Below are 13,857 nucleotides of genomic sequence, written 5' to 3'. Positions count from 1 at the left end.
GCGTGGTATGTGAATATATCTCAATAAAATGATGATTAAAAAAAAAAAAAAAAAAAAAAAAAAAAAAAAAAAAAAAGAAGGGAAAGTTAAAAAAAAAAAAAAAGAAAAACAAGGAAAAAAAGATGTAGTGCCCCCTTGAGGAGCCTGTGGAGAATGCAGGGGTATTTGCCTACCCCACCTCGATGGTTGCTAACATGACCACAGATATAGGGGACGGTTGGTTTGATGGCTTGAGCCCTCTTCCATAGGTTTTACCCTTGGGAAGACGGTTGCTGCAAAGGAGAGGCTAGGCCTCCCTATAATTGTGCCTAAGAGCCTTCTCCCGAATGCCTCTGTGTTGCTCAGATGTGCCCCTCTCTCTCTAGCTAAGCCAACTTGAAAGGTGGAATCACTGCCCTCCCCCCTACGTGGGATCAGACACCCAGGGGAGTGAATCTCCCTGGCAACGTGGAATATGACTCCCGGGGAGGAATATAGACCCGGCATCGTGGGACGGAGAACATCTTCTTGACCAAAAGGGGGATGTGAAAGGAAATGAAATAAGCTTCAGTGGCAGAGAGAATCCAAAAGGAGCCGAGAGGTCACTCTGGTGGGCACTCTTATGCACACACAATTTAGACAACCCTTTTTAGGTTCTAAAGAATTGGGGTAGCTGGTGGTGGATACCTGAAACTATCAAACTACAACCCAGAACCCATGAATCTTGAAGACAGTTGTATAAAAATGTAGCTTATGAGGGGTGACAATGGGATTGGGAAAGCCGTAAGGACCACACTGCACTTTGTCTAGTTTATGGATGGATGAGTAGAAAAATAGGGGAAGGAAACAAACAGACAAAGGTACCCAGTGTTCTTTTTTACTTCAATTGCTCTTTTTCACTCTAATTATTATTCTTGTTATTTTTGTGTGTGTGCTAATGAAGGTGTCAGGGATTGATTTAGGTGATGAATGTACAACTATGTAATGGTACTGTGAACAATCGAAAGTTTGATTTGTTTTGTATGACTGCGTGGTATGTGAATATATCTCAAAAAAAAAAAAGAAAAACAGCATGATCATCCCAAAAAGTATCTGATAAAAACTAACTTTGCCGGTTTGAAGCTGTTATGTACCCCAGAAAAGGTTAGGCTCCTGTGGGTGCAGGATCTATGTGGTTATAATCCCTGCTCTGTCATGATTTTTGGTTAGGTTTCAACTGAGATGTGACCCACCTGATTCAAGGTGGGTCTTAATAGTTTTTACTGGAGTCTTTTATGAGAGGATAAAGGACAGAAAAAGCCCAGAGAGCTCAGAGAGAGACACCTAGAAAGCACAGAGAAAAACCCTGGAGATGTTAAGAGAGGACCCACAGATGCTCAGAAAGGAGGCCACTGGAGCTAGGAGCTGAAAGCAATGAGACCCGGGAGTGAAGGACCAGCAGATGCCGGCTAATAGCGTGCCTCCCCATGTGACAGAGGGTTCCAGATGCCAGCAGCCTTATCTCCAGAGTCCAGGTATCAGCCCTTTGATGCCTTAATTTGGACATTTTCATGGCCTAAGAATTGTAAATTTTAAGTTAATAAATGCCCATTGTGAAAGCCAACCTATTTCTGGTATATAGAATTCCAGCAGCTTTAGCAAACCAAAACACTGACTATCCATTCACAGTTTAAAAGTCCTTGGGAAACTAAAGATGAAAAGGAAACTTCCTCAATCTGATGTAGGGTTTGTCAAAAACCTTATAGTAGGCTCCCACGTTCTGGCCATGTCCAGACTGCACTAGCGGAATTCCCTGCAAGATGATTCAAGTGAGGCCCCAAGCAAATCAGCCCTAATTTGAGGATTAAATACACGGAAATCTCTAAGAACATTTAATGTCACCATTGTTTTTCTGGACTCAGGTACAATGGGTGCAAAGTCCCAAGAATCTCCCACTCAAGCCTATGCAAATGTTGTCACTTATTTAAGGAAGGAGCTTTTGTCATGCAACTCAGGATGTTGGCTACCTTTTCAAAAAGGGAAGACACAATCCAGTTAATGAAAAGACAATGAATATCAAGAAAGGACCAGTGAAAAAGATTATAAGAACAAACCATCTTCCAAAACTCACTCCATGATTCCAGAACTGGGTGGATTTCTAATTTTTTCTTTTTTCATCTCTAATATTCACTTGTAAAGGCGATGTTCAACACATTTTGGGGGAATTAAATAGATAAGAAAGAGTTAACCAAACTTTGTTTTAGCTCCTCTTCCAGAAGTTTGTTCCTTTTTCTGCATGAAAGAATTTTTTTTTCATGTGACTCTACAACATCTAATAGTAGGGCTCATGATTTTTCACATATAGTTGGAAACAGGAAGGTCTGGCCTCATTACACATGCATGATCTGCTCTTGCAGTAACATTGCTATTACATTTGGTTTCTAGTTGGCTGTTGCTTAAAAATATGAGTTATTTTAGACTATTTTTGCTATTTTAGGCTATAGTATGTTCAGCTTTTTAAACATAGATTTAAACAAAGCTGAAAACCAAGTGCACTTTAAACTTTGGTCTTGAAATATGGCATAGAGGAAATAATTTTGAATTGGGGATCTATGTGGTTATAATCCCTGCTCTGCCATGAACTTCTGAGATTTCGGGAAAATCCCTTTACCTCACCTCTGTTTTCACAATTTTAAAATAACTGAGGCAAAGTATCCAATATCTAAGGTTACTAGGAAGTCAAGAATCATTCAACAACAAGATCCTGCCACTTAGCAGATGGTGATTTAAGGCATTTCATGATGTTCATTAATTTATAATGATGGCCTAGTTCTTTGGACCAAACTTTGCAAGTGTCCATCCACAGTACTTAACTCTCGGGGGAGTGGGTAGACTGGAGACAGAAAAATGCTTCTTCTAAGGCATTTAAAAAAATAATTCAGTTCTAGTCATGTTTAGACTGTTTTTGAAACTATCATCTAGGTTTGAAACATACATATAATTTACTTGCCCATTTTGGCAAGTAAAGTTATTATTAATCCTTAAATTTTCAGAAATCACCCAGAGGTAAGCATTGTTTTCAGCCAGTGGTGTTCTTATATCTGGTACTAAAACCTAAACTGAATTCAGTAATAGTTTACTGTTTATGTGTTAGTTTTCAGTAATGAAAACTAAGTGTATTTCTATGCCTTACTTCTATAGATGATCCCTTTCTTTAATGAAGAATGCATCAAGTTCATATAGACAAACATCAATCCTTTCATGTGACTTTAAAATGTAATACAGAGGAATACAAAACAACATCTTGTAAGTATATTCAGTTTTCTACATTTGAGCTCTTTGAACATATTTTCCCCTGTTGTTAATTAAGATGACTATAGATATCAGGTTCCATGAACCTTATTATTTAACAAATAATAGATTTTTTCTCTCTCGCCATCCTTCTTAACATGATCAAAGTTTAATTTAAATACCAGTAATAATAATGATTATCATAGAATCATCACAAAATAATTTCCATCAAAGTAACTAAATTACTGTGTGGACTGAAGCAAAGAACAGTTAGTCACCCCATTAGTGGGTTAGCACAGAGGCTGAACATCTTATTGCTGAGACTTGTCATGTCAAGTGAGTGGTCAGCAGGAAATACTTTGGGACACTTGGCAGAAGTCAGAATAGGTCTGTCTTAAGCAGAGCGATCAAATGTTACTGGAGTCATCTGAAGAACTGAAATGGAAGACTCTCTAAGATGCATGTTCTACTATCAGTTTTGCCACTGATAAGCTCCTCTCTTTTAGTGGCCTCAGCTCCATCATTTACAGACTTGGGGACATTTCACCCCAACTACTCCCATGGGATTGCTATGATATCAAGACTACTTCTTTATATCTGACTTCCCTCTAAAAATGATGGGAGTTAAGTTTTTGATAAATAAATGGATATACACTCATAAGATAAAAAAACAAACAAACAAGTAGTAAAGGTCAATAAAAGTCAAACAGCTTTGCAAGAATTCTCAAATAAGAAAAGCTCTAACTTTGAAGTTTTACTGACCAGTGAAGTTATACAGTTCTCTTTTTGTTGAAATATACAAGGAGATTGAAAGAGTTACCTAGTTCTGATGTCTGAATATAATTTCTCAGGTGAGGTTTAATAAGAAAATGCAAATATTAAGAATAGTCAGAGTAAAAATGACAGTCTGAGGTTTTTAAAAGCGTCTATTAATATCAATATTTGTTTTTTGAAAATTTCATAATTCAGAAAAAAATAAAAAATCAGTAAAACTGTTTTTGATATATTTCAAAATTTTAAGTGTCGAAATGTATTACAAAATACCACGTATTACCATTTATACACAAATGTTGTTGTAATCAAAAAGGCAAATAATAATAAGTGTTGGTGAAGATGTGGAGAAATCAGAACCCTGATACACTGGTGGGAAGTCACTTTGGAAACAGTCTGGCAGTTTCTCAGATGGTTAAACGTAAGAGTTACCTATTACCCAGCAATTTCCCCCCATAGGTATATTCCCAAGAGAAGTGAATACATACGTGTACACCAAACCTTGTAAACAAGTGTTCATAGCAGCCTTATTCATAATGGCCAAAAGGTGGAAACAACCCAAGTGATTGTCAACTGATGAGTGGATAAATAAAATCTGGCCAATCTGTACAATGAAAATATTATTCAACAATAAAAAGAAATGAAGTACTGATATCTGCTACAACATGGATGAACTTTGGAAACATTATGCTCAGTGACAAAAGCCAGTCACAAAAGACTACATCTATATATTATACGAAGTGTCCAGAAAATACCAATCCACAGACACGTAGAATAGATTTGCAGCTACCAAGGACTAGGGAGTTGGAGGAGAAGTGGGACATGACTGCTAATGGGTGTGGGATTTCTTGTTGTGGTGATGACAATGTTCTAAAATTGATTGGGATGGTTGCACACCTCTGTGACTATACTACAAACCACTGAATTGTATACCTTAAATGGGTGAATTTTATATTATGTGAATTATATCTCAACAAAGCTGTTCTAAAAAACAAAAACAAAAACCCTCAAAGTAAAAATCTGGAAGCATTCCCTTTACCAAAAAAAAAAAAAAAGGAACAAGACAAGAAAGCCACTTCCAGTACTTCAATTCAACACTGTATGGAGGTCCTAGACAGAACAATAAGACAAACAAAAAGGGTGGGGGCGGGGGGGAGTGGGTGTTAAGATTTGGAAAAGAAGGAAACAAAACTGTCACTACCTGCAGATTTTATTACTGCCTAAACAGACTGTACAAACCAATAACAGTGAGAGTTCAGCAAGGTTACTGGATACAAGAGAAGTTTTTATAAATTCGATCCTATTTTTAAATATATGCAAAAAAACAAAACACACAGTTCAAATGAATATATACCATTTACAACAACAACAAAAACATTAGGTACTACCTAGGACTAAACTGAACCAAAAACGTGTTAAGTATATGAAGATAATTATAACAGTGTACTGAAATACATCAAAGAACATCTACACAATGGAGGATTATGTTGTTCATAGACAGACTCAATGCTGTAAAGGTATGAATTCCACAGAGATTGATTTAGGGGGTCAATGAAATTTCAAAATGGTATATTAAAAGCAAGGACTCTGGAGCCAGGCTCAATGAGTCCAAATCCTGACTATGCAAAGTTGATTCTAACATGTGTAAGGAAAGCAATGGCCCAAGAATATTTCTGAAGCTGAATAAGCTAGCTAGTGTTCACTAAATCAGATATCAGATTCAGTATAAAATTCATAATTAATACAGTATGGCACAGTTAGTAAAGGGATAGTTAAATTAACCAATTGAAAAGTCTAGAAAGTCCAGAAACAGATTCACCCATAAATGGAAACTTGATGTATGACAGAGATGATACTGCAGATTCTCAAGAAGATAAGGCTATTCGATAAATGATGCTGGGACTAGTGGCCCTCACTTCACACAATATGCAAAAATTAATTTCAGATGGTTTAAGGACTTAAACATGAAAACAATCTGAAAATCTTCTGGAAGAAAAAATTAACTACCAGAAAACATCTTTATGTCCTTGAGGTGGAGAAAGTCATGGTCCAAGCATGAACCCAACTAAAATATGGTATGCCCTTACACAACTGATGAAATTTAAGGGAATAAATTAAAAGGTAATTTGAATTTATTTGCTAACAGAATTCTCTCAATTTGAGAGGTTTGGGTGTTTGTTGTAATTATCTCTGCAGCAGACAATATTTATACAGTCTTAAAAATGTAAATATTATTGTTTAGCTTTTTAAATAAAAGACTTGTCAAAGCACAGATAACAATTACAGGATAGAATATAAATGTTACAAGTAAAAGTACCGTTGCCCAAAGCTGGGAGGCAGATGGCAGAGAAGAGCTGAAGGCTCCTCTAGTGCTCTATAAAACACACTAATATCCTCACCTTACACAGTGGATGGATGGTACATGAAACTGATGATAGGCATATACATAAAGAGAGAAAGAAAAAAGTGATGTAATCTTACTGGTGGGGGGAAGGAGAAGTAGTGGTGGTAAGTGATCAAAAGACACATTAATCATACAAGATGAAATACAAAGTTATATAAATCAAATAGGATGATAAACATATGCAGAAACGCCACAGAGGCCATAGAAATAAAAACAAACCATTAAAAGTGCTTGACTCCACAGTTCTTATTTACTATTCTTGTAATGATTGTTTTTAACTAGGTCTTTCTTTATAAGAACAATCTTAAAATGCACATCAAGAAAAAATACTATTTTCATCTAAAATCACCTAGTAGTTTGAGGATGAATTTAAAAATTCTAAATAAGTAAAATAATTAGAGGTTAAACAATCACCAACAAAGAAAGAAATCATATTGCTCATCTTTATCACAAGGCTTTGTTCAATCAGGATGAAGAGACTCCTTAACTTTTCTCTATCTGTGGTGTGCTTTATAAATATTATTATCAAAGTCCTTCATTGAGGAAAAAAAATTGTCTTAGGAGTTGGGGGTAGTGAAGCCTGGGCAAGAGACTTGCTTTTTTGATAACAGTGTGCATGTATTACTTTGACAGAAAGTTAAATGTTTAATTAACATTGTAAAAAAATGAAATCTTCTACAATGGGATTTGGTATATAATCTCAAAAATGAAGTACTAATCTTTCTGATGAGCTAGTTCTCACTTTCATCTATATTGAAACAAATAAATAAGAAACTTAATGACAAAGCAGAAAATGGCAAGTCCTATAAAAGAGGTAAAAATAAAATTTTAATTAATTAAAAAAGTAATGTTTATTGAATGTTTACATATTAAAGACATGGTATCTTACAGGCACTTTATATTCAAACTTTACAAACGAGGAAAAATATTTAGGTTATTTGACCTATCCAAGATAAGAGGAACTCAGGACTCAAACCCAGCCTGTCTTATTAACTCTAGGGCCAATGCTTTAACAATTATGCTACACTGCCTTGGAATTCAGAAAAGGGAGAGAACTTGGAGCTTGTTGGAGATGGTGGTGATAATCATTCAAAAAAAAAAAAAAAAAGGTAGCATTTGAATGTTTACTAAATGGGCAGGACCAAGATGCTTCAATGAATTCTCAATGAACTTCACCTTATAAGGAAAAATTATGCTCTCTATTTAACACTTACTCCTTTGTTTTGGTTTTGTTTGAAATGTTTTTTTTTTATTGTTGTTTTAATTTTTGATAAAGTTAAAAAAAAACAAATTTTTTTTTTCAAAAGTAACTTAACTAATAAGATGAAAAGCAAAGATTCCAACCCAGGGACTACGACTTCCTGGGTGCCTAGCAGAAAAAAAAAAAAAAAAGTGGGAACACAAATGCAAGATTTGCTAGTTTGGATGTATTACATCCCCCAAAACATCATGTTCTTCGATGCAATCTTGTGGGGACAGTTGATTAGGCTGAAATCCTTTGATTGTTTCCATGGAGATGCGACTCAATCAACTGTGGGTGAAACTTCTGATTGAATAACTTCCTTGGAGGTGTTACCCCACCCATTCAGGGTGTGTCTTAATTGAATCACTGGAGTCCTATAAAAGTGTTCACAGACAAAAGGAGGTGCTGCAGCCACGAGAGACATTTTGAAGACAGCCAATAAAAGTAGACTTTCGCTACTCCAGAGTTTGCCTGGGAGAAGCTAAGAGAATATCCCCAGACGCCAAGAGAGAAACGTCCTGGGAGAAAGCCATTTGGAACACAACCTGGGAGCAAAGGAAGAAGATGCCAGCCATGTGCCTTCTCAGACAACAAAGGTCCTCCAGACGCCATTGGCCTTCCTTCACTGAAGGTACACTCGTGTTGATGCCTTAATATGGACATTTTCATGGCCTTCAAGACTGCAAATTTTGTAACCAAATAAACCCCCTTTATAAAAGCCAATCCATTTCTGGTATTTTACATAAGACAGCATGAGAAAACTGGAACACAAGGTATTAATAATCAGGTGGTATATGGGAATCCTGTATTTTCTACACAATTTTTCTATAAACCCACAACTTCTCTTATAAAAAGAGAAAAGGTAGAATAGTCACTGAAACAAAAAAGTCAACAAAAAGACTACCTTTTGAAGTGAATAAATGGTAAGTGTGGCTATGAACAAGTGGATATGAAAGACTAGTATTAACACCCTGATATAGATGTCTAGAAGATAGGGAGGAGTATACGATTGGTACTTAACATCTGACCTATCGCCAAGGTTTATAAATTCCCACAGTATAAATACCTTGACATGTATTCACACTTTTCTCCATCTCCAGTGGTACTAACTCAGTATAAGACACCACAATTTCTTCTCCTAGATTACTGCAACTTATCTGTTCTCCCAATCTAAGCAGCATCTCTGACAACTGTACCTTTCTACCTACCCTATAAATCCAATTTCCTTATACTAAATAGCCAAACTGTCACTTTCACAAATATAAATCTAGCAATTTCACTACTCAGCATAAAACTCCGAAACAACACCCCACAGCCTTCAGTATAAGGTCCAAATGCCATAGAAGGGCTATAATGCCCTGAATCATGTCTCATCTCATTTCTCTATATATGTTCAGTACACATTGTCTATACTCCAGCCACAGCACACTTCTTTCTGTTCATAGTCTACCATGTTCTCTCTTACTCCCATGTCTTTGCACAGCATGGTGGTCAAATCATCTCCCGCTCCACCTCTCTGGAGTGGGAGATCCCTTCTTTTGCTACCATGATACCCTCTTCTCCTATCACTATTTTACACTTTCTTTTCAATTTGGTTGTCTCCCCATTAGACAATGAGGGCAAGTACTATGTTTACTTGCTGTATCCCTATGACCTGTTATAATGCAGAGCATTTTAAAAATAAATGAATGAAGAAGGGAATAAATAAATTGTCAACAAACCTAGGCAGAAAGTGGTATCAGAAGCCCCTGGAATGGATAAACTTGTCAAGAAGAAACACAGAAAAAGGACTCAAACAAATGATCTAGAAGAAAAGATAAACCAGTGAGGGAAAAAGACAAGAACTAGGTTAGTTCAATGTCACACAAGTCAGGAAATAGACTACGGTTAATGAAGACAAACAATTTGGTGACAAAAAGGCTTTGGTTGAATTACAGCGCTTGGAGTGGAACCTAGTTCTCATGGAGTTAAGATAGAATGTTGAAAAAGTATTCAAAAGTCATCACTCTCTGGAGAAATTTAGCAGTGAAGGAAATGGTAAAAAAGATGCAGAAGAGGTAGAGATGAGAGCCATTATTTAAATTTCTTTTTAAGATACAGGAGAGAAATTCAAAGATGAAGTGAAAACAGATTATCTAGTCAGTTAATCTCTTCCTTACTCCTCCCTCAGAAGACACATTCTCACTACTACAACTTTAAATGACTACATGGTAAGTAATTAAATTTCTCTTTAAAGGTCAACTTTTCTAGATCTCAAAACATTTTTAATTGTTTTCTCAATTATCTCCTGAAGACCCAAGCTTTTCTAATGCTACATTAGCACTTATGATACTTTTTTTGCATGAAATTCTCAGTATTAAGTTCACATACAAACAGTCATTGACAATTATACCACACTATTATCACCAAGTCATTGCTTATGGCCTATCTTTTCATTAATTGCTTAAATATCCTTTTAGGAACAGACAAGTTACAATTACCCCCATGTATTACCATTTATTCATTTTTAAAAGTACAGCTGATAAATAAAATTACTCTAATCAACCTGGCAGATACATAGACCTAGTTATTCCTTTAGTTAATATTTCTTAATTGCTCTTTCAGGTATTATTTTAAACTATGGAAAAATGTCTTTATTACTTTAAAAATATTTAAGTACTGTGCTGGTTTGAATGTATTATGCCCTCTGGAAAAAGCCATGTTCTTTGATGCAGTCTTGTGGGGCAGACATATTAATGGGGATTAAGTTGGAACCTTTGGATTAGGTTGTTTGCATGGAAATGTGCCCCACCCAACTGTGGGTGATGACTCTAATTGGATAATTTCCATGGAGGTGTTACTCCACCCATTCAGGGTGGGTCTAAATTAAATCACTGGAGTCATATAAATGAGCTGATAAATAGAAGGAACTCAGTGCAGCTGTGAGAGACATTCTGAAGAGGAACTACCACCAAGAGGGACACTTTGAAGAATGCACAGAAGCTGAGAGAGTTGCTGCAGAAGAGAGACAGGATGAAGACAGCCGTTGAAAGCAGACTTTTGCTCCAGAGAAGTTAAGAGAGGAAAAATGCCCCAAGAGCAACTAAGAGTGACATTGTTGAGGAATTGCAGCCTAGAGAGAAATATCCTATGAGAAAGCCATTTTGAAACCAGAACTTTGGAGCAAACGCCAGCCACATGCCTTCCCAGCTAAAAGAGGTTTCCCGGACACCATTGGCCATCCTCCAGTGAAGGTACCCAATTGTTGATGACTTACCTTGGACACTTCATGGCCTTAAGACTGTAACTGTGTAACCAAATAAACCCCGTTTTATAAAAGCCAATCCATTTCTGGTGTTTTGCATTCCGGCAGCATTAGCAAACTAGAACAAGTACCTTACTGATTCAAACTGAATTTGGGCCACTAACAGTACTTACCATTGCCATATGGAAATGCACGGGCAGAACGACTATCATAACCAGAGGAGTGCCCGCTGTTAAAGAAAAAAATGTAGTTTTATGTCTGTTGCAAATAAAAGTTCTGAATTTCAGTAGTTTGGCTGCAAAACCATGATGACTTCTACTTAACTATCACTTAATGATAACATTTAATTCTGTAAATTTATTTTTAATACTAAACACACTCAGGCTTTTTAACAGGAAAAATACAAACATAAGACCTAGTTTTAAAGAAAAATGCAACTTACTGTACTATTTAAGCTGAATAACCCAATTAATTCAACCTGTCTCAGAAGTAAAATGACAGAGAAATTTGAGGCTAACAGATTACTTAAAATTTAGGTAAAATTTGGTTTAAAAAATTTGGTTTTAATGGTTATAAATCAGTAACACAGCTACATTAACAGGATCAACAAATAATACTTTTAAATATTTTGATTGAGAAAACAAGTATGTATTTAATAGGGACTTAATAAAATGAAAACCTTATTTTCTCACAATTTACACTTTTCTGAATTTTATTTCCTTTGAAAGCTGTATTCATGTTTTAATGCTACTGACGTAAAAGTCTCACAACTGTATCTTTTCATATAATTTGAAAATAGTCACTCTGAGTTTTAACCTGCACAACTTTCTCAACCTCATTTAGAAACTGAGGAAACTGAGTCTCCAAGAGATTACACAACTTTCCAAGCCACACTAAGACAGGAAATTCTGAAGCCAGAATTCAAGCCAGGTCTGTTTACCAAAGCCTGTGATCTTAAACACCATATTGCCAACCACGAGGAAAGTAGTAGTTAGTGCAGCATTTTAGCTAACATAAACCATAAGTATAGGGTATACAAAAATAAGACAACTGCCACGTAGAATAAATTCAATTCCTCATGTAGAAACTGAAATGCAGCAGGGTAGACAAGGAATAAGCCAGCTTTTCCCTACCATGGTCCCTGAAAATAATAGTTGCCCTTACCTAATCTCCAAACAGATAGGCATTATTCATGATTTCCAGTAATCTATGTTTATATTCCCCACAAAACAAAACTGACTAGAGCCAAGTTTTTAGCAAGCTAGGGGTTTCTTTACTCAGTATGTCATAAATCAAAGCAAGATATTATTTCACAATACTATCATTTAGTCTTCTTTGTCCTGTTTTGACATCAGGCTATATATCTAACATTTTATACAAAAGCCATATTTATATATATATGTTTATAAAATTAAATATTTGAAAATATTTCCAAGGTATACAAATGATTCTTCTGTCAAAAGCCTATCAATAATCAAAAATTTACAGCATCCATACTGATTTACCTTTCTATTGTTGGTATAAGAGATGGAGGTGGAGCACCTGGTGGAGGAGGAAAACCTGAAATATTCAATCATAAGATAAAAAATGTTAATAGAATATAAACATTCAATGACAAGAGTGAAATAAAGCTGCTGCACATCACTAAATGTGCTTCTCTATGTTATAATGGACAGAAAAAGATGAAGCTTAAACTTATAAACAGATTTTTGGAACTTTAAAACTTTATATGAAAAGTCTGGTCTAATAAACACACAGGACACAAATTGAAGGTCAGGACACCCGGTCTTATTTTCAGCACCACACACAGCCCATTTTATAAGTATGATAAAGTTAATCTCATGCCTTACCTTTTCCATATATAAAACAGTAACAGTGTTGCCAACAGATGTGTTAAACTTGAAATATTTTAGAAGAAAAATAAATAAAATAGCATTTACCTCTTTCAAAAATATTGAATTTTATATGTATAGAATTTTCCTTAGAATGTATAATTTATGAAATAAAATCTTACCAGTAAATGTATAAATGCTTAAAGCTGAGAACATCCATCACAAAATATGTTTTAAATAGTGCCACCCCAAAGAACTATTTTACAAAGAAAGGCATGTAACGTAGTTTTTGGATTAGTTTAGCAGAAGAATAATTTTCATCTTTTTATCTTGAGGTCTGCATACCCAATAATTCTCAATAGCTAAATAAAATACCACAGAATAACAGGGCTAAAAGGGACATTAACAATTAATCTACTCTGTACTTTCAAATTCAGTTAGGCAATAAAGTATCCCACCAAAAGACTTTAAGACCTCTAGATATGGAGATTCCACAACTTACGATGCCAATTCCTTCCAAGTTTTAACAATCCTCACTATTAGGAAATGTATTATATTAATACAAAATAAATCTTTCATACTACAATTCATATGCTGTCCTGAATGAGAACAAGAAGCATTCTACTGTCATAGTCTCTATAACCCTGATATATTTGAAAACACCTCCACTAAAACCTCCTTTTTAAAATACTATGTAAAAAATGAAACACAATTCTCTTAATCCTTCTCAAAGACCCATTTAAATAAATTTTTGGCCCTGCTTCAAACTGTTAAGTTTACTATGCTTATCTTTACTGTTCCCAGTTTTAGGATCTTTAACTCCTCTTTTAAACATCTTACAAGTAAAAAGTTTAGCAATTACACATTTGTCCTATAGTCCATGATCCTATTTTATACAGCCTCACAACCACAATAATTTTTTAACTGTAAAGTCCATACCAATAATTCCATTGTGATTTTTTCTGGGAAGTCTCTATTCAGCCACATTCACACACAATCAGTGTCTCTATCCCACATCTAAATATGTATACTATTCTATGTTATCAGAATTTCACTATTTCTGTTTATCAATGTCAATTTGAATTTAGACCAACCCTTCCAAGCAATGTCACCT

General features: G+C 35.3%; 1 protein-coding gene across 24 annotated transcripts in view; it reads right to left on the bottom strand.

The window, feature by feature from the left end:
* The window catches only part of FIP1L1 (factor interacting with PAPOLA and CPSF1), a 98,693-nt gene that overhangs the window by 24,635 nt on the left and 60,201 nt on the right, over positions 1-13,857 (bottom strand). For all 24 annotated transcript variants that reach the window (XM_037829825.1, XM_037829821.1, XM_037829824.1 and 21 more), the window contains 2 exons: positions 12,417-12,471; positions 11,085-11,140 (listed from right to left, as the gene is read on the bottom strand). In XM_037829825.1, the coding sequence (XP_037685753.1) occupies positions 11,085-11,140; positions 12,417-12,471 (111 nt within the window). The remainder of the gene's footprint in view (positions 1-11,084; positions 11,141-12,416; positions 12,472-13,857) is intronic.

Source organism: Choloepus didactylus, chromosome 3 (assembly GCF_015220235.1).
Source record: "Choloepus didactylus isolate mChoDid1 chromosome 3, mChoDid1.pri, whole genome shotgun sequence".
NCBI lineage: Eukaryota > Metazoa > Chordata > Mammalia > Pilosa > Megalonychidae > Choloepus > Choloepus didactylus.
Note: the sequence above shows the minus strand (reverse complement) of the source record. Positions and strands in the feature narration are given on the sequence as shown.